Raw genomic sequence first — 20,887 nt, 5'->3', positions numbered from 1 at the left:
AAAGTCAAATATATTTTGACATACTGTATATTGTAACAAACCCAGGATGTGGAGGCTGAGACGTAATCCACCGTTTAGGTTCCTTCTTTATTATGATATCTCACACTGTACAACCAAGTCTAACATAGCCACACATTACTCTCAAGGCAGAGACACACACACAACAACAAGGTGACGTCACTTCCTCTACTAGTCCCGGAAGACCCTATCATTGGCTGACAACCTTTTAAGTGCAATACACACACAATCTGCAGCGGGCCGCTACAAAATTATCGCATACTGTATAATCAAGAGATCACACATCTATAAAGGTCTTATATATCAGTTAATTGAGAGATCAACAGGACACAAGTTATGATCAGAATAGTTTCACTGGTGTGTAGAAGAGAATATGAGGAGAGGTTCAAATATCTGCTTTACCATATCAATCTAACCATCAATAATAGGAGATCATAACAAAACAAAAATAGTGAAAATAGACTATGTTTTTAAAACATTTCTGAATATATTTTGAAATAGGTTTGCGAAAAAAAGTAAGAACGGTAAAAACACACAATATTTTACTTGTGGCCCATAAAAACAGCTCTGTGATCCGAAAATGATCCCAACCCTATGTCTGGGAAACAACAACGTAGATATATCTCATTCAAACTTTGTCATTGTCAAGTGAGCAAGAGCTCCCACTCCTCCCCCAATTGCGCCCCCTGCTTCTTTGCCGTCTTCACCACCTGCAAAACCTCCCACAGTACGTCCTAAGTCAGTCCCGTACTCTATGAATCTTTTCAATCTCTCACTTCTATTTTTGCCATCAGGTTCGCATAGTCCATTTGCGCGAGCCACTATACGACCCCCTGTTACAGCGCCTGACACGCCAGCCACACACAATCTAACCAAACCCGTCTGCCAGCAATCACTCTGGATATCTGAGTCAACTTCAGAATGATCCACTTCACCGATGAATGCGTTCCTTCTCTCAGCTTCCTCTCTTGCTTCTTCTTCCAGCCATTCCATCTGCTGAAGGATTCTTTCTTTCTCTTCCTCTATTTCTTTCTCCACATCTTGGAACATCTCATTGGTGTAGTGGCTTCCTCCATTCTTCTTCAACATCTTGTTGATTTTCTCCAGCAGCTCAGTGACCTGAGAGGGATCCTTGGTTTTGTTGTTGAAGACGTGATAGCGACCTTCACAGTTGCTGATTACTTCTTGTAGTTCCGGACAATTTTTCAACATTTGTTCTGCTGTTTCATCTTCAACCTGATCTCCATGAGTGAAGAGAATCATGGAGTATTTGTTTGACATTTCACCAAATACTTTCTGAATCATTTCAACTGATTTCTTCTCCTCGTCCGTGAATCCTCCCCGTTTGATCACAATCAGGAACACGTGGGGACCAGGAGCAGCAAAACAAATGCACTTTTTGATCTCATTGAGGGTTTTATCTTCACCGTGCGCGCGATTTTTTTCGCGGATTTCGCGGATTAGGGTGCTTTTCCCCCCGTTTTTTGTTACTTTATTTCGGTTTTAGGGTTAGGGGTAGGGTTAGGTTAGGGTGATAGATATATAATAAAAAAAAAAAAAAGAAAACTTTTAATTTTTTTATTTTTAATTTTTTTTTATTGGTGGCTTTGGACAAAACATTGGTGGCTATAGCCACCGAAGCCCACCCCTAACGACGCCACTGTCAACAACAGAGACATTTCTACCAGCCAACACTCCTCTGACCTTCTTACATTTAGTTGTCAGAGATTCAACCAAAGCTTTGGATTCAAAAGCTTCAGAACTCAGGATGGTGTTTCCAGTGGCGCTCTTTCCAGCTCCAGTCTTCCCAACCAGCACAATCCGAACTTCTTTATCATTTATTATGAGAGCTGGTGGATAAAAAGCATATGGTAATAAATGCATGCTGACTATTTGAGGGTTTTCAATAACATTAATTAGATTTAATTACACTTGCCCCTCCCGTTTTTATGTGAGAGCTTCTGGGAACTCAGATTACAGATTACACGCTTGTTTGTCTTGAAAAAAGAACAAATATGTTGTATGTCTCCTGGCAAGATGCATACCTCCTTCACTGGCCTTCATGCTGCTTGAATCTGCACTCATGTCTGTTTTGATGGGTTTTTTTCTTCAGAGAGAGAGAGAGAGAGAGAGAGAGAGAGAGAGAGAGAGGTATTATTATTAACAGCAAGAATAGATTTAAGAATAAGTCTGCATATGAAGACAAATAATGTTATAAACTCATTCTACAGCAGCACATAATCAAATGAGCGGTAAAGAACAACCTATACTATAACTTCACTACCACCTTGACATAGAAAATTGTTCTCTCACAGAATGCTACAAGTATTGGTAGAAGTGATCTACATTCAAGGGTGTAGGAATAATTAAAACTTTGGAAATGTCAACACTGTCATGTCATGACATTAGTTGTCACCTCCAAGTCTGTTTGCTAGTAAATGAAGCATAGCGTTAGTTCATGCAGGACACGGAAGTCTTGCACGCCTCAGCTGTAATCTGTTGGCAGGCAGTTGATGTGAACATCAGCCTAGCCTCCTATTACCCATTGACAGCTCTGCTGGTCATTACGTCACACAGTCATACTCCAATGAGAGCTCACGCCTTAACAAGGAGGTCCCTTTAAATACGGCTTTGCATTCACTAGGTCTCTGCTTGTCTTGCTGCCTGCTTCACTGCTGCTTAGCTGCCTCCTCCACCCCAGCCTCCACCTGGCATAGGCTCAAATACTTGTGCTATTATATCTGCTAATTCACAATAACATGTCAACGTATTGCTTATTGTTTGATATTGTATCCCTATGGGGGTTTTGCTTAACATTCTCTGATTTTGCTTAGCATGCTGCTTGGACAAAATTCAGGGAATATCTCCAAGAGCGGATTTAACGCCAAGCTTACCTGTATTCCATTTGTTGCAATAAATGGTTAAATCTACTTTGAAGTGAGTGTTCCTGACTGACTTAACATTAGTGAACTGTAAACCTTAAAGGACCATACTCTGACATGTGTAGCTAATTGACAATGCCTCTGGTATACTTGACATTACTGCCAACCATTTTCCTCCAAACTGTGTGAACTATACAATATACAATATACCATAGTCTATGCTATATAGTATTACATCTAAGTATTACCTAGCCATAATTAGCCATTAATTTATGTTATTATTATGTGAGTATTTATAAATAAAAATGTATAATGTAATGTAAATAAATGTAATTACAATGTATTTAAATGCATTTACAAAACAAATCATTTGCATATCACTGGATATACGTGTGGATTCCATGTCGTGGGGATTGTAACGCACACACACACACGCACACGCACACATACACACATACACACACACACACTTCCTAGACCACTTGACCAGACTCCTGGCCAACTAGTTTAGTAGAGGAACTGGCTAAGACATGTATGCACTTCATTTAGGAGAGAATATCTCAACTGTTCTTGGCTAATATAACCCCAGGGAACAACTTAGGAACTTTGACTAATTCTCTATCCGGGACGAAAAAATTACCAAGGCCTTTTTAAAATGACCATAACCGGTCCACTACTTCCAACATGGCTCTATCTGCTAAACCGTTGGAGCTACAGATTTACTGAGGTGCTCAAAATGTCCAGAATACTTATGTTTAGGGAAACATAGAAAAGTGCAATATTTCTAATTTGAAATGTTACAGCAGAACAGCTAAAAAACAGTTTTGTCTATAACTTTTCAACCAGATGAGCTATAAATGCAAACTTGGTGTCTAAATCATGTTTTTTGACAATTAGAAACATGTTGGAATGCTTATCTTTATGACTGTGGCTGGACCTCTATTTTACATATTTCAAAGAAATATTAGTTTTAAAAATGCGTTTTACTTACCTTAATCTTTGTCATTTTTGGCAAACTTGGTGTCTACTTTATGCTTTTTGAGCATTAGAAACACATTGGAATGCTCATATTAATGATTGAATCCATCTAGATCACTCTGACTTGCTTATTACAAATATGGCCACTATACCAAACATGTTATGTAACATAAAGTTTCATCCAGATTGAGTGTATACAGTAGTTGTAGGGATGAGATCAAATTAAGATCAAACTGGAGAAAACAATGTATTTTATTGAAACAATATAATATGACTATAGAACTCAAAGTATACAGCAACAGCCAGTACACTATGCACATCAATGCTCAGCATGCGTTGAACACTATCATAATAGTCAAAGGTGTATGGAATTTTAACAATATGTTTAAATTAGAATCACAAAAGTTTATTGCTAAACAACAAATGGTTGCTAGGAATTTGTCTTGGTGTTACTAAAACAACAGAACAGCTCTGCAATAACTGATACATACAGTACTGCACCGCGCACGTGCACACACACACACACACACACACACACACACACACACACACACACACACACACACACACACTCATTCAGCATGTAAAAACGGCTTCAGACCAGCTTCTATTGGATCAGACAACCTCCGTCCAACAAAATCCCAGATTTCCAGTTGTGCTGGTACTGGGACTCCATTACTAAGACTTGTGAACCTTACTGGATCTTGCAGGTGCCAGTAAAGTTGTTGCTGTTGTAACACCAAGACCATAATGTGATATAAACATATTGTAAACAATTCTATACACCTTTGACTAGTATGATATCATACTAGTCCAGGGGTGAGCAAGATTTATTTCCAGGGGTTCATACTGACTTCGATAAAGTGAGTGAAGTGCCACACATTGTACAATTGAATTGAAACGTGAAACACATGTGCTGAATTATGTTAAAACTGCATGAATTTTGTAGACAGTAGCCTACCTTACTACAATAAGGTACTTGTCTTCACAACAATAATGTTCCTTTTTTTGTACAGCTGTACTGTATCACTAAGTGTACTCTGGCCTTACAATACAATATAATAAAAAGATTACTTGCATAAAACAATCCACGTCAATGCCGTATCAACTTTTAAATGAGCCGATAAATGTATACAGTATCTTATCTTGTCTGATATGCACCACTCCAAAGGTCACTGATCAAACACATTGCATTATGTTATAAATATGGACTCAAGGTTGACTGTTTCACTGTTACATTATAAACATAAAACATTTGAGTACATACGGATGGAGGAATGCTGATGGATGGGGGGGGCATTTTGTTTTTCTTTTAGGACTTGGCGGGCTGGATTAAGAGTATACTATATAGTATTACATTTTATGCTGAGCATTGTTGCACATACTGTACTAGCTGTATATCATCAGGAATGAGTTCTACTCTTAAATCATTCTATTGTTTCAATAAAATTACATTGTAAGATACATTGGTTGTTTCATAACATAGTGGCCATATTTGTGATAATCAAATTAGTGTCCTCTAGATAGATTAAATCATAAAGATAAGCATTCAAACATGTTTCTAATTGTCAAAAAACATGATTTAGACACCAAATTTACATTCGTAGCTCATGTGGTTCAAACGTTATAGCCATAGACTTTGGCAGGTGGCGGCCATATTGGATTTGGCCACTATGATGGCCCTGAAGGTCGCTGGCTCGGGCACCCTTGCTAAATCATTAGAGCATGCATCTGGGACAAATGTAGTGCTTTTAGGGTTAGGGTTAGCACAAAAAAAATCCCTATGCCCCTGGACTGTAATCCAGACTGTAAACCCTGGCTGTTCTGTCATAAAATATCAAATTAGAAATGTTACACTTTACTATGTTTCCCTAAACATAAGTATTCTGAACATTTTGAGCAACTCAGTAAATCTCTAGCTCCAACGGTTTACCATGTTGGAAATGGTGCTCCGGTTATGGTCATTCGTCCTGGATAGAGAATTAATCAAAGTTCCTAAGTTGTTCCCTGGGGTCATATTAGCCAAGAACAGTTGAGATATTCTCTCCTAAATTAAGTGCATACATATCTTAGCCAGGTCCTAGACTAGTTGTAGGAGTATCAAGTGCAGTAACGAGGACACACACAATACCCTGTCAGCTTCTTTTATGACACCTAGATGTCCCTTTAATTATTTATTTTATTCTACCTTTATTTTATCAGGTTACCCAATGAGACTAAAATCAAATTTACAAGAGAGACCTACACATATGTGTGACTTCAAAATTATTCAATATATTTAAAGTGATTGTCAACTCTTATGTGATAAATACAAAACTAAGAAATGACTTGTTCAATGCCATATTTTTTCTACATCAGTTTCACTGATCAATTTCAGTTTTCATTTGTAAACTGACTTAATAAAATTGTCAGCTGCTGATCACCGAATGAATGCTAGTATTAACATAAATTAAAGAGGTTAAGTCACTTTCCCGTCTACATGTAATCCTACCTCACTCTCTTTCATCTGACTGTCTCACCAACAAATATCAACAAAAAGGTTAATCATATTATAATAATGTACATATATTATGCATTAAGTGATGACAATAATGTACTATACAAACATTTTGAAATATTATCTTACTCACTTAATCCAATATCTGTTGTCCTGCACTGATCTGCACTGTTGCAAAATGCACCAACCTGTTGTCTGTTCTAGGCTGTCTTTAACAAAGTCACACCCTAGCAAGTGGTTTTGGACGCACTTGTGAAAGTACTGTACGGTGCACGCACGCACGCACGCACGCACGCACGCTCGCACGTGCACACACACACACACACACACACACACACACACACACACACACACACACACACACACACACACACACACACACACACACACACACACACACACACACACACACACTAATAAAAAAAACTAATAGTCTCCACCTTCCTCAACAACTGTACATGTACCCTTGATCAAACTGGCCAAGGAAGTTATTCTGATTTGGAAACATGTTATAGAATAAAACATAAATAATAGTGGTGACACTGTGGTATTGTAGATAATAATGATAATGTATGATGTTGATTGGTGTGACAAATTATGTCTGTGAACATCATCAGTTAGACCCTCCAGAAAAACGGGGGCGAAAATCCTTGATTATGCGGGCTAAAATCCTAAATTTTGCGATAAAATATGTGGTCTTCATCAGGGCAAGTATGAGGTCACATGGATTTGTTGTCATGAGTCCCAAGTTTAGAATCATAAATTGAGCTTGGCAGACTTTAGGATTTCATCATATTTAATGTATAATAATGATAATAATGGGTTGTAATGATATTGCCTTTTAACAAACTGTAGCATGTACTGTAGATTGGAAGTTTCATTTTTAAGTTTAGTGATGATTATATTTTTAGCGGTGCCAGCCGCTCTACATTTGACTTTGTCCGTGTGTCTGTCCGTCCGTATGTTATGTCCGTCCGTCCGTCCGTATGAGCACGGCAAAGAAGCAACACATGCGCCACTTCAACACACACACACACACACACACACACACACACACACACACACACACACACACACACACACACACACACACACACACACACACACACACACACACAAGCCAGCACTGCATACGTGCACTCAAATACCTTGAGTAAAAATACTTCAGAGGACTCAAAGTGAGTAAAAATACTTAAAAGTACTCAAAGTGAGTAAAAATACTTAAAAGTTGAAAAAAAGAGTAAAAATACTTAAAAGTTGATAAAAAGAGTAAAAATACCTAAACGTTAATAAAGTGATTAAAAATACTTTCAAGTAAATACATTGAGTATCAATACTTAAGAGTACTTCAAATGAGTAAATAATACTAATACAAATACTCTTTTAGTACCGCCTCAATACCAGTTTGAATGCCAGCGCCCACACATCAAATAGATTTGTACCAACTGAATGACAGCACACACTCATCAAACAGAGTAGGCACCGCTTACTCACACTGGGTGTGATTTTTTTACTGGCTATTAAGTTATGTTGAGTGTGTAAGACAAACAAATAACGATAGGAATGGAATGTAGGCCTACTCAAGCAAACAAACATGATGCCGGCCACTCCTTAATGAGACTTGATGTGCCGTAACTGACCTGTCACTCTTGGTTCAATAAACCCTAAAGTCCAGTTTATAGACGACATACACAGAAATTACCGTTCACATGCGCAAGGCACCTTTATTGACAAACAAGGGAGACTCCCTTTATACTATGTGAATAAAAGAACAGCAAATTAATGATATTAAAACAATACGACCTGATATATTACGAAGGTAATTCGCTCCACATCAAGGTCTGCATGCAAACAGGCGTTCGGTTGAGCGCCTGGAGAATTCTGAGGTCCTTATCTTTAGCATTCAGTATATCAAAAACAGTGGATGGCACGTTCGGCCTTCTAATTGGAGTACAGCTTCTGTGCTCCACACTCTAGAAAGTAAAGGTTGACGGCCCAAGGTTCCACAATGGACCATCAACCCCTCCTTGGGTACGAATTTAGTACCCACAACACCTAAATGTGAACAGTATTTTATAGCACTTACTTTATAGCATAACATATGGCATGTTTAAAAAATCAGGTCCCATTTTTTTTCTTTTTGAGTCATGTGAGCCGAGGAAAACCCTTTTCTTTGAAGGGGAAACTCTGAACTAGGCTGGGGCAGTCCCAAACCTACCATCTGGACATGAGCTCTTATTGGGGACAATTACAGTACATCATTTGATACCAACAAGTGTATAGCTAAACTTAGGTTCCCTCAGTGGGAGTGCTTATTTTTTTTATTTTTTATTATTTGTGCATTTTGGTTTCTTCTTCTCCAATTCCTCCGGTTGAGGTAGTCACTTTTCCGAGCCCTGAGGAGGAGGTTCCGACAGAGTCCAAGACTAGCCCCCCCCCCCCCAACCCATCCAGCGCCATTAACGAATGTACTTGGCACTGAATGAGCCGGAGGTCCCATTCCCAAGCCCCCTGGTCCGTGCCCTCCTTGAGGTCAAAAGTCGGGGCGTAGATATCGTGCAGGGGTGTTCTTCGTCAAGTTCAGCATGGGGGCCCAGGTGGCAATATAATGTTTATGTGGTGTGTATTGGGATTCCTCTGTATCTGATCTCTTATCAATTGCCATGTGTATTCTGGCTGAGAGCGATATGGGTACTAGCCAAATTAATTGTGTAGTCACCCTCCTTGATATCAAAAAAATGGGTGGGGGTTTGGTGGTGAGTCTTTGATCTGTGTATGCAATGGACTGTGTGTGCGTGTCACTGTCTCTCCTTCCTTACACTTAAGTGTCAAAAGCAACCATTGAAAATGACAGATTGATCGAGAGGTCAACTATTATGCATATATACATATCTATGCATGGCGAAACATCACATAGATATACAGTATATATAGATGAGTGACCAATACAGCTAATGAACAGGCCAACCGCCGGTACCCTGCACATATACATATCTATGCATGGCGAAACATCACATAGATATACAGTATATATAGATAAATACCAACAGGTAACCTGCCCATCAGCTGCACTGGTCACCCCGCCATAAGTCTAAGCACATTCATTTAACAAAGGTTAAAGGCTATACTATCTCAATTATACTATACATTTGCTATCATACTATCTCCCTCCTTGACCTGACACCCGGCAGGGCACACAGCATAGGAATGTGCAGAGGCCACCCTCCTTGACCGTTCACAACATGTAAGTGGAAACACAGCAAAACAACTTTCCTGTGCCTTATGCACAGGTCAATTGACATTATTCTTCTGCACCCAATGACCTGTTTCAGAGAAATGGAGGGTTAACGACAGCAAAAGTGTACACGTCTCTCCTGCAAGCAGTCAACCTATTTTAGAGAAATGGAAGGTTAATCACAACATAAACACGCTTAAGTCTTTCGGACCTCCCCACTCCTGTGCCTCCTGCACCAGGGCGCAGTCACAGGCTAGACCCCTTTCCACTTGAGGTCTACACCCAGGTCACCCTGGATAGAGAGTTCAAGCCTCCTGCTTCCCGGCGTCTTCTTTTCAAAGCCCACCGATCACAGGAGCATCACTCGCTTACATGACTGTTGCACTCCGGCGGTCGCTTTGAGCTTGTGATGGCCTGACTGTACATTGAGCCGGAAGCAGCGACCACACGTCTCCTGTCGGGGAGCACGCCATGGTTTTAATGCTTTTTGCGATCCGACCGGCGGGTGACCCAGTCGATAGCGATCCCTTACCGGTTGGCGTGGTTGGCGCCCCAGGCAGGAAACCGACGGTCTTGTCCTGGCCCCGCTTGGCTACGGGAACCAGAATATTAACCGTTTTCACCCGCCTTGCCTGTAACCGGTGAGTCACGCAGCTCCCGTCCGGTTAGGTGTGGACTGTCATCCACGCACCATGTGCTGCCAACCCTAGGAGAGAGCGGCAGTCGGCACACCGACTAGACGAAACCACAGTAGAATGTAAACTCATTCTTCATCAGACACGGGGGCCTTCAGTACTTCTCCCCAGCACTATAGTGTGTTTTTAACGTGCCCTCGGAACCTTGCGATTCCACCGTCGCCTGTTTAAGGCAAGGGATTGGAGAGCCTACCTCCTAACCTCACCTTAACACACTTAAGTCTTTCGGACCTCCCCACTACCCTTGGTCAATCAGTGGTCACCTGGCAATAGAAATAAAAGTTAGGTCAATGCTCAGCAACGTAATTGGATACATTTTGCGCCACGATCAACCAAAACCCGGCATGTTCTCATAATGTACTCCAAAGCACTGACCATTAACATAACAGGGAGATATTCTGAGCACCACAAACAAACATATAGTTTCACTTTCGGTTTATCACATCAAAATAGCATGACAGAAGCCACCAAGTACACCACCCCGAAGTGTGCACCCTTCAGAGGCCGTGGACCGTGCAGCTACTGTCTGTAGTCATAAATGTTCTGCCAAGCATCACCCAACGTGCTCGTGATTGTTTAACTGTAAACATCTTGATAAGAAAGGACCACTCACTGCACAGTGTCGAAATGGAAAAATTTGAGCTGCTCGCCACTAAAATCAACCTAATCTTCTCCCTTAATTTTTTCCTACATGTATAGTCTTTATTCAGAAATTATAATATAATATATATAAAAAAATTGAATACTAATAACTTAATTTGTCGTTACGGGTGCCTTCATGGTTTCAGATTGAGACGTGTATGCCTCTGAAAAGCCACTTAGATTATTTATGGCAAAACACCAGCACTTATTTAAAAATGGACTTGATTGAAGAACACAGCATGTTTCCGTTCAGTTCACTTAATTTGACATAGGCCTGCATGATTTGAGTTTAATTTTGAAAAAAAAAAAAAAAAATGTGATTGTGGCATTGTATTTCGCAATACACATTCCAACAGTTTGTCACTTGTCACTGGACCTCCCTTAACAGGGTTGTTTTTTCACTTATTACATTATTGAAGTAATCTAGGTCCATGACGTCTAATTAACACTGCTTATGTAATATTATCCTACTATAAAAATGTTTTAACTTACACTTATGACACTACCCGCTAATCAAAGTTTGGCACTTAAGTAATATTTTTAGTCATATTGTTGTATAATTTTATAGCAGAACGAATTGTGTTCTAGATAACGATACGACCAAGCACTAATAGCTCTGGTGTGTGTGTCTCCCTCGCTATTGTCACTTATAAACATAAATTGTGTTGTGTTCTCTCCAGATCGATAGAAATGTATGTGTTTGCACATGTCGAGGCCACAACAACACAGAGTAGGCAAGAGGTCAACCACAGCTGCGTATATTCCACTGGCTGAAAAGACGAGAGGTCATGTGTCCGTGACCATAGCATAATAGTGATCTGGTGTAAAGTCTTTCGAAACATTCAAAGTCTGAGTAACCCAAGCTTCCCCAAGGCTTGGTGTCTGTTCCCCATAGGTGTCCACAGAAGTGCACTTATACACGTATCACAGCTTGTATCTATTGCTGGCCCTCTACGTCATGTCCAGAACGATGGTTTATGTTGTGGTGTTTCACTTGTAGCACACAGTAGTTTGTTGTACAGTTCCATGTTCCATCAGGTCATAGCTGGAAGTGAACCTCTGCCATTCATGTTGTAAGTTAGCGTCGAATGTGGAATCAATACATTTCTAACTTCTGTGAAGGTCCATTTTGGGAATATGTATGTATATTAATGTGTGGAATGCCTACAGGCACTGTGTCTGTGGCACTTGTCTTGATTTGATCCTGCAGTCTGTGTGGCAAATCGGTTAAACGTGGCAAACGTGATGTCAGTAAGGCCTCTGTTCTGCTCTTGGCCTTCATGTGCGCGTGCTAGTGACATGTTTGGTCTATAACAAAACTAATGTTTTATGATTACCGCACTCTATAAGCGTTTGGGCTTTCTGCCCACTTACATTCTTAAAATTATTATTGTTACTAACGGTCAAATTGGCGTAGTTGTTTATTTAGCTTTGTTTGTCTAGATTGGTTTCTGCTGGCTGTGGTCCTAAGAAAGTAAACCACTCACATGTTGTACACCATAATTCATTTTAGCAAAAAAATATAATTACACAATATAGTTGCCCCATCACTTAATAATAAGGAATAGTCAGAATAGTTGACGGGGGGAGTGGGGGGAAGGGGAGTGACTCACTTACTGTATGGAAGCCATACTGTTTTCTTTATTTGTGCAGAATTTTTCTGAAGAAACTAATTTATTTGAACGTCATATTTCTCTCCTCACCTCTGACCTCACTTTTTTCTTCATAAATAACTGACTCCAATCATAAAATCTAAGGGTGGCATTCCCTAGTTCTCAGTGTCCCTAATTTATGGGATTGTAGAAGTATTAAGGATATAAGCGGGTTTGGTCACAGTACATTATTTCTGTATTTATTTTATTATTCTATGGAGAATTTAGTTGATCTACAAGCTCACGTTGGGGCACTAATTTCAACCAGATTTAATTTCTATGCATAGCCATGTTTTGGCTGGGAGAAATCACATGCAGAAACTAGCTTTTGTTTTCCTTTTCCACTGTCAGTGTTGTGGGAATCTTATCAGGATGTTTGGGCCTCTGCTGTAGGCCGCTCGTAAGGAGTGAAGGTCAAATGCCTTCCTTTCCCCCCATTCTTTCAACTATCTATTTTACCAGATTTAAAGAAGACTATTTCTCTCCCTCTATGTATGGCTGCCTTTTGTAATTCATTGACTGTGTTCTCCTATTTTTTTTACATTGAAAGTACTGGTCTACCTGCCGTTGGATAACTGCAGTATGTAAATTCTCAGGGGTAAGGGCACTTATAACTCAAATATTTTAATTCAGGGAAAAAAACAGTAGCAGGTGTCAAGGATGCACCTTACGTGAATGTGGGGCATTACTAACTTTCTTTCTCTCTCTCACTCCCCCTGGAAAATATTCCCCTAGTGTCTCCTACGTCCTCAGGCCTTCACACCGTTCACTCAGAAGTAAATCACTGTGCTTCATTGAGTCAGACTCAAAATGGTACAAAGCCATACACTTGTGAATGCACACCATAGTAACCAGGATCAGAAGCCACTTAAGCAGAACTATGTGATTTGTGTTCAACTCAATTACATATATGGACCCAGGAACGGCACGTGATCGAGGGGAATATATGAAATAAGTTGAACCACGGTCCTAATAAATAGAGTGGGTGCGCGCCTGTCATTCATACTCTCACAATTCCTGATGCATTCACCTCTAACACTTACCCCAAAGTGGGACACACATTCAGCTGCAGCAGTCACACGGTCAGTCACACTGGTCAGGCGTTCTACAGCAGCACACCTCCTGCTTACAGTAGATACAAACATGTACACTTAACAATGACACAATATACCAACAACATACACGACATACAAGACAAAACAAAACAAACAAACAAACAAACAAACAAACAAACAAACGGTCGCAGTGTATATTTTTGTCAAGACTTCACTGTAAGTCTAAGCCTTTCCGGCCGCAGTGTATATTTTTATCAAGACCTCACTGAAAGTCTAAGCCTTCCCGGCCGCAGTGTATATTCTTTATCAAGACCTCACTGAAAGTCTAAACCTTGTTTGTTACATACAAGACAAAACAAAACAAACAAACAAAACTTACAGAGGCCTTCATTCATTCAGGAACCATGCGTTCAACATACACATACATTATAGACAACATATATGACACACTGTGGTACCATTTAGGGGTCAGCCCTAGGCTGCAGAGCCAGCCTTTCAGTGTATTTGTTTTTTTTCTAAGACTCCACTACAAGCCTTAACAGTGTATTTGGTTTTTTTTTAAGACTCCACTACAAGCCTTAACATGGCCGGCCTACATACAACCTGTAGTATTTTTGGGGTCTTCCCTGAGCCGCAGTCCCAGCTCACAACCTGTAGTATTTTTGGGGTCTTCCCTGAGCCGCAGTCCCAGCTCACAATCTGTAGTATTTTGGGGTCTTCCCTGAGCCGCAGTCCCAGCTCACATGTAACCTACCGCTCGGACCCAGCAGCGTACGTCCTCAAGGCCCGTTTACGGTCGTCACCTCCTGTAGTATTTTTGGGGTCTACCCTGAGCCGCAGTCCCAGCTCACCTGTAGTATTTTTGGGGTCTTCCCTGAGCCGCAGTCCCAGCTCACATGTAACGACATATAACGACATATAACGACATATAACGTACACAACTTAGGCTACACGCTATCTTCTCCCATGAACCCAGTGTGGTTTGCGATTTAGAGAGCCGTGCAAAGGCAGTTAGTGTAGTGTCTCATAGAAGTATAGAATATTGTCTATAGGAGTATAGAATACAGAGAGACTGTGTAGTGTCCCAGTAAACTATAAGATCATAGAATACAGAGAGACAGTGTAGTGTCTCAGTAAACTATAGGATCATAGAGTACAGAGAGACAGGGTAGTGTCTCAGTAGACTATAGGATCATAGAATACAGAGAGACAGGGTAGTGTCTCAGTAGACTATAGGATCATAGAATACAGAGAGACAGGGTAGTGTCTCAGTAGACTATAGGATCACAGAATACAGAGAGACAGTGTAGTGTCTCAGTAAACTATAGGATCATAGAATACAGAGAGACAGTGTAGTGTCTCAGTAAACTATAGGATCATAGAATACAGAGAGACAGATGCTGGGAGGATCGACTCGGTCCACCCAGCCACTAACGGGACATCATGGGGTATAGGAAGTACAGAGCCTAAGTATTAATACACAAAGGTCATTCAATCTGCTGTTCAGTGGTGACTTCACATGCAAGCAATCATATTTACACATTATCTTTGACAATTGACCTAAATTTGGTATAATACAATTCACATATAGCACCGCGTGTACTCTTCCTGGGGCCCCAAGGAATTGTAGCACATAGTGTATGGGCGAATTGTTATTTGGATCTTATGGATCCAGCGGTCGTCTGGACTGGACAGGGTCACGGTCGGGGTCACCAGCTGATGTGCCGTAACTGACCTGTCACTCTTGGTTCAATAAACCCTAAAGTCCAGTTTATAGACGACATACATAGAAATTACCGTTCACATGCGCAAGGCACCTTTATTGACAAACAAGGGAGACTCCCTTTATACTATGTGAATAAAAGAACAGCAAATTAATGATATTAAAACAATACGACCTGATATATTACGAAGGTAATTCGCTCCACATCAAGGTCTGCATGCAAACAGGCGTTCGGTTGAGCGCCTGGAGAATTCTGAGGTCCTTATCTTTAGCATTCAGTATATCAAAAACAGTGGATGGCACGTTCGGCCTTCTAATTGGAGTACAGCTTCTGTGCTCCACACTCTAGAAAGTAAAGGTTGACGGCCCAAGGTTCCACAATGGACCATCAGACTAAACCACCAGAACAAGTTTTATACTAGTTAAATGCTCCATGGCGCATCTTGACAACAACAACCTAAACAGGAAGTAGTGTTTGGTTGGACACATTTATAAAGCACTTAAATTATGTATTATTTAAAAAAGGAATCTGACAGATCACACTATAGTGGCCCATACTAAGAATGGTACGGAGTCAGTAAAACAGGAACATTTTACATGTTTTCATTGACCTAGTGAGGGGAAAAATTAGGTCAACAGGTGTGGAAGGGAATTCATAAAGGAATTAGAAAAATAAAAAAAGAAGTTGTTGCTCTCTCTTTCTCTCTTTCTCTCTCTCTTTCTTTCTTTCTTTCTTTCTTTCTTTCTTTCTCTCTCTCTCTCTCTCTCTCTCTCTCTCTCTCTCTCTCTCTCTCTCTCTCTCTCTCTCTGTTCTGGAAAACGTTTGTGCATGCATGGTCACGAGTCACGACAAAGGAAGCACGGCAAGCACATGATCCAATCCAAGGACCACATCGTGCCCTGTGGAGGACCAGTGCAAAGGAAGACGCACTGGTCGCACAATCACCGCAGTGGCAGAGCATATGCTCTGCCCCACCGGTAAGTCTCCATCGACACCAATACTTGTGGTCTCCAGAACATGTGCCAGACAGAATGGTTGCCTTGTATCTGTGATTGGAGTGCTTCCTTGTTCTCCACAGGGACCTCGAAGCTGGTCTGAGAGGTGGCACGCTCCAGCGTAGCGGTTTCCCCCCCTTCCTTCATCAGCTCGCTGGTTTTTTGTGTTGCTTTTATTTTTTTTGTTGGTTAGTTGGGCCCTTTTACGATTATTAGGTAGGCATTTTTATTGTGCAATTTTATGGTGGATAGAAGCCCTTATATTAGTACTTTTAGATAATAAATGTGTGTTCACCCTTTAACTTTGCCTCTGTTTTAGTTATTTGCCATTTTATTCCATTGTCAATTCGAACCTGTGTTTGGAGGACCAGACCTCCCAAAAATACAGTACATACTGTGTGTACATACTGTATAATCAAAACATCACACATCTATAAAGTCTTACATCAGTTTATTGAGGTATCAACAGAACACAAGTTATGATCAAAATAGGTTAACTGGTGTGTACAGAGAAAGTGAAATGTTTCAAAACATTAACTAACTGTTGAAATTGGTGTTCATTGTGATGTGGATGTATTGATTTAGATCAAACTTTTTCACCTCGACTCCGATACCGGAACATAGAAAAATTGTAATACATTATGAATGAATCCCTTAAGTATATTTAGAAAAAAATGAAAATAGGCATTATTTTTCCTCCATTTCTGAATATCCATTGAAAAACAAAAACTAAAAACGGTAGTCGTGACCCATAAAAACGATGTGTGGGAAACAACAACGTAGATATATCTCATTCAAAATTTGTCATTCATTGTTATTTCAACATCAAGTGAGCAAGAGCTCCCACTCCTCCCCCAATTGCGCCCCCTGCTTCTTTGCATTCTTCACCTGCAAAATTTCCCACACGGTGTCCTATATCAGCCCCGTACTCGACGAATCTTTTCAATCTCTCACTTCTATTTTTGCCATCAGGTTCGCATAGTCCATTTGCGCGAGCCACTATACGACCCCCTGTTACAGCGCCTGACACGCCAGCCACACACAATCTAACCAAACCCGTCTGCCAGCAATCACTCTGGATATCTGAGTCAACTTCAGAATGATCCACTTCACCGATGAATGCGTTCCTTCTCTCAGCTTCCTCTCTTGCTTCTTCTTCCAGCCATTCCATCTGCTGAAGGATTCTTTCTTTCTCTTCCTCTATTTCTTTCTCCACATCTTGGAACATCTCATTGGTGTAGTGGCTTCCTCCATTCTTCTTCAACATCTTGTTGATTTTCTCCAGCAGCTCAGTGACCTGAGAGGGATCCTTGGTTTTGTTGTTGAAGACGTGATAGCGACCTTCACAGTTGCTGATTACTTCTTGTAGTTCCGGACTATTATTCAACATTTGTTCTGCTGTTTCATCTTCAACCTGATCTCCATGAGTGAAGAGAATCATGGAGTATTTGTTTGACATTTCGCCAAATACTTTCGGAATCATTTCAACTGATTTCTTCTCCTCGTCCGTGAATCCTCCCCGTTTGATCACAATCAGGAACACATGGGGACCAGGAGCAGCAAAACAAATGCACTGTTTAATCTCGTTGAGGGTTTTATCTTCACCGATCTTGGAGTCAAACAGGTCTGGTGTATCAACAACAGAGACATTTCTACCAGCCAACACTCCTCTGACCTTCTTACATTTAGTTGTCAGAGATTCAACCAAAGCTTTGGATTCAAAAGCTTCAGAACCCAGGATGGTGTTTCCAGTGGCGCTCTTTCCAGCTCCAGTCTTCCCAACCAGCACAATCCGAACTTCTTCATCATTTATTATGAGAGCTGGTGGATAAAAAGCATATGGTAATAAATGCATGCTGACTATTTAAGGTTTTTTGATAACATTAATTAGATATAATTACACTCAGATTCCACAGATTACAGATTCCACCCTTGTTTGTCTTGAATAAGAATGTAAATTGAAATGTGTTGTATGTCTCCTGGCAAGATGCATACCTCCTTCACTGGCCTTCATGCTGCTTGAATCTGCACTCATGTCTGTTTTGATGTTTTTTTTTCTCCTTCCTTACGAGAGAGAGAGAGAGAGAGAGAGAGAGAGAGAGAGAGAGAGAGAGAGAGAGAGAGAGAGAGAGAGGTGGGTATTATTATTAACAATAATTAACAATAAATCTGCATTTGAAGAATGATCATTGGTGGACGTAACAGAGTAAATGTACTTGAGTACTGTAAAATACTGTAGATTTTGAGTATTTGTACTACTTGAGTATTAGATTTTTTTGATATTTTTTACTTTCACTCAAGTACATTTCCAAGACAAATATTTTACATTTCTAGGAAGGCTGTGAAGCACTAGTTTTTTGGTAAATGCAATTGGCCACACACTGTGTTCTTCAAAGAAGGAAACCTATCACAGTACACACTCTCCGCTGGGATCTACATCATGGGTATTCATATTCAACATTGGGGTCCGTGACCCCTTGGCGGTCCTCGGAGTCACTGCAGGGGGGGCCCTTTTTGTTTTATTTTAAATGTCTGAAAATATGCATGAATCCAACATACAGTAGGCTACTATTAGCAAATGTAAATTGTAAGAAAGACTACCCAACTATACCCCCAACCCCCACTGTGTGAAGGACAGTAGCAATTTAGGCAACAGATAAACACTATAGACTAATAGTGTTAGGCGGTGTTAGTCTAGTAAAAGTGTACATATTTCATATCATTACAATGTGAATGATAATGATTCATAAGCCCTAATAAAAGCCTGTCAACAGAACCTACTGTAGCAAGTTCACACTTTTGAGTGTTACTTGCATAATGTAAACCACACTTCACACCCACATATGTCTGAGAAACGTTTACATTTCCTTCTTCTGCTGCTGCATGTTTTTAAAAGTGTTGCATAGCGAGTGCTGACAACTTAATTTGCTATTTTCATGCCTTTTATACTCTGGTTTTAACAAGCAACATGGAGACTGCCATGCTCAACTAAAACGTTTTCAGACTTATCAGGATGAGAAAATAAAGCGACCTAACCTACATTGTATTGAATGAGAGCAGGGTGGAGAGCAAATTCAGCAAGACCTATATTTAAATAAGAGAATTTCTCTTAACAAACAGGTATGTGCTCGAGCACTGGTTGGCTCAGTGTGCACCTGATGGAGGCACTGAATGCTACACAGGTTACAGCGTAAACTGCGTGCGACACAGGGACTAGGGAGTCACTCGATCAAAGAAATTAATCCATTAAGACCGGGAAAGCATCTGCGTCATTTTAGATTTCTTTGGGCTATTCAAAAATAGCAGATCTACAAGCTCGTAGCACGGCACTCAGACCTGCTATTTTTGAAAAATCCTGAAAATGTGTGCAAATCTTTGAATATATTCTTTAAGATTTTTAACTCAAATCTTTGCTTCTCGGGAGGGAACAACATGAGATGGGGGTGTCCACGGCCAAATGCATATCATTTTGGGTGGTCCTTGACATGGAACAAGTTAGTTTAAAAAAACTATTAGGATTTAGAAGACATTTGTAGAATCCCCGAAACAAAGATTTGTGTTAAAATGTAAAAAAATACACATTCAAAGATTTGCACAACTTTTCACAATTTTTACAAAAATAGCAGATTTTGAAGAACACACTGCTCTACTTCACCATTCTGAGATTCGATAGATTTCAATGTTCTCACGCATGTTGAAGTTATGTGTCTAGTCAGGAGTTTTTACTTGGCTGGCTGACAATTTCAACGATTTCTATTTTCAACGAAGTTCTATGCAAGGCCACAATGCACACGCCATTCACGTTTCTTCTGTATGACAGAATGGAAAGCATTACAAAAAAACAAAAATATACAGTATGGGGTCCCTGCTAAGGGGTCCTTGGCCCGAAAAACGTTGGAGACCCCTGATCTATAAGCGGAAATACATCATTTGGGCATACAGTAATAGCGGCAGCAGGAGAAGGACGAGTCTGATCAGCAGCTTAATCAGCCTGACAAACCTCCAAGATCACCCATGGGTGTTCTTGGAGGTTCGTCAGGCTCTTGGAGGTTTGCAGGCTCTTGGAGGTTTGTCAGGGGAGACCACTGTTACTGAACAAACACTCTGTAGCAGTTATGTGTAAAGCGACTTTAGGTACTTAGAAAAGCGCTATATACCTACATTTTAGCTATCACAATATATAGAGCTATTTGGGGCGCCGATGGCCGAGTGGTTAAGGCACATTATACCATGTACTATAGGCTGTAATGCAGCCTGACAACCTTTGTTGCGTGTCAATCCAGTCAATATCCCTTTTTCCTGTCACTCAACTGTACCACAAAGTTAGAAAAGCCACAAGAAACATTTAAAAAATAATAATTTAACAACTAAATATCCCTAACTCCAGTCATCATCACTAAATTCCCCCACAATGCATTCAATTTAAATGACACGTAAGGTTGAATATAAATTCAGCTTAATATAATAAGCTATAGGCTTACCTGGGATTTTTGTTGCAGCAAGTTGGCAGTGAA

General features: G+C 40.4%; 2 protein-coding genes across 2 annotated transcripts in view; both read right to left on the bottom strand.

Annotated features, from left to right (window-relative positions):
- Positions 1-16,520, bottom strand: part of LOC311053990 (uncharacterized protein) — a gene marked incomplete at its 5' end in the record, with an annotated part of 36,968 nt that extends 20,448 nt beyond the window's left edge. The window contains 5 exons of the mRNA XM_084069835.1: positions 892-1,254; positions 1,723-1,868; positions 10,035-10,242; positions 13,643-13,721; positions 16,354-16,520. Coding sequence (XP_083925961.1) covers positions 892-1,254; positions 1,723-1,868; positions 10,035-10,242; positions 13,643-13,721; positions 16,354-16,520 — 963 coding nt within the window. The remainder of the gene's footprint in view (positions 1-891; positions 1,255-1,722; positions 1,869-10,034; positions 10,243-13,642; positions 13,722-16,353) is intronic.
- Positions 16,521-16,881: 361 nt separating this feature from the next.
- Positions 16,882-20,887, bottom strand: LOC311058181 (GTPase IMAP family member 9-like). Its single transcript, XM_084075539.1, has 3 exons — positions 20,855-20,887; positions 18,369-18,437; positions 16,882-18,194 (listed from the first exon to the last, which is right to left on the bottom strand). Exons 2-3 carry the CDS (start codon positions 18,406-18,408, stop codon positions 17,188-17,190), a joined length of 1,047 nt encoding a protein of 348 aa, XP_083931665.1. The 5' UTR covers positions 18,409-18,437; positions 20,855-20,887; the 3' UTR covers positions 16,882-17,187.

Source organism: Gymnoscopelus microlampas (assembly GCF_963454915.1).
Source record: "Gymnoscopelus microlampas genome assembly, chromosome: 2".
Taxonomy (NCBI): domain Eukaryota; kingdom Metazoa; phylum Chordata; class Actinopteri; order Myctophiformes; family Myctophidae; genus Gymnoscopelus; species Gymnoscopelus microlampas.
This window is presented reverse-complemented; position numbering and strand designations above follow the sequence as displayed.

Excerpts from the sequence above, each read along its gene's own strand:
- LOC311058181 (XM_084075539.1), bottom strand. The coding sequence starts at position 18,408 with ATGAGTGCAGATTCAAGCAGCATGAAGGCCAGTGAAGGAG. Across the intron at positions 18,195-18,368 it reads CATGAAGGCCAGTGAAGGAG|CTCTCATAATAAATGATGAA; the intron begins GTATGCATCTTG and ends TTTATCCACCAG.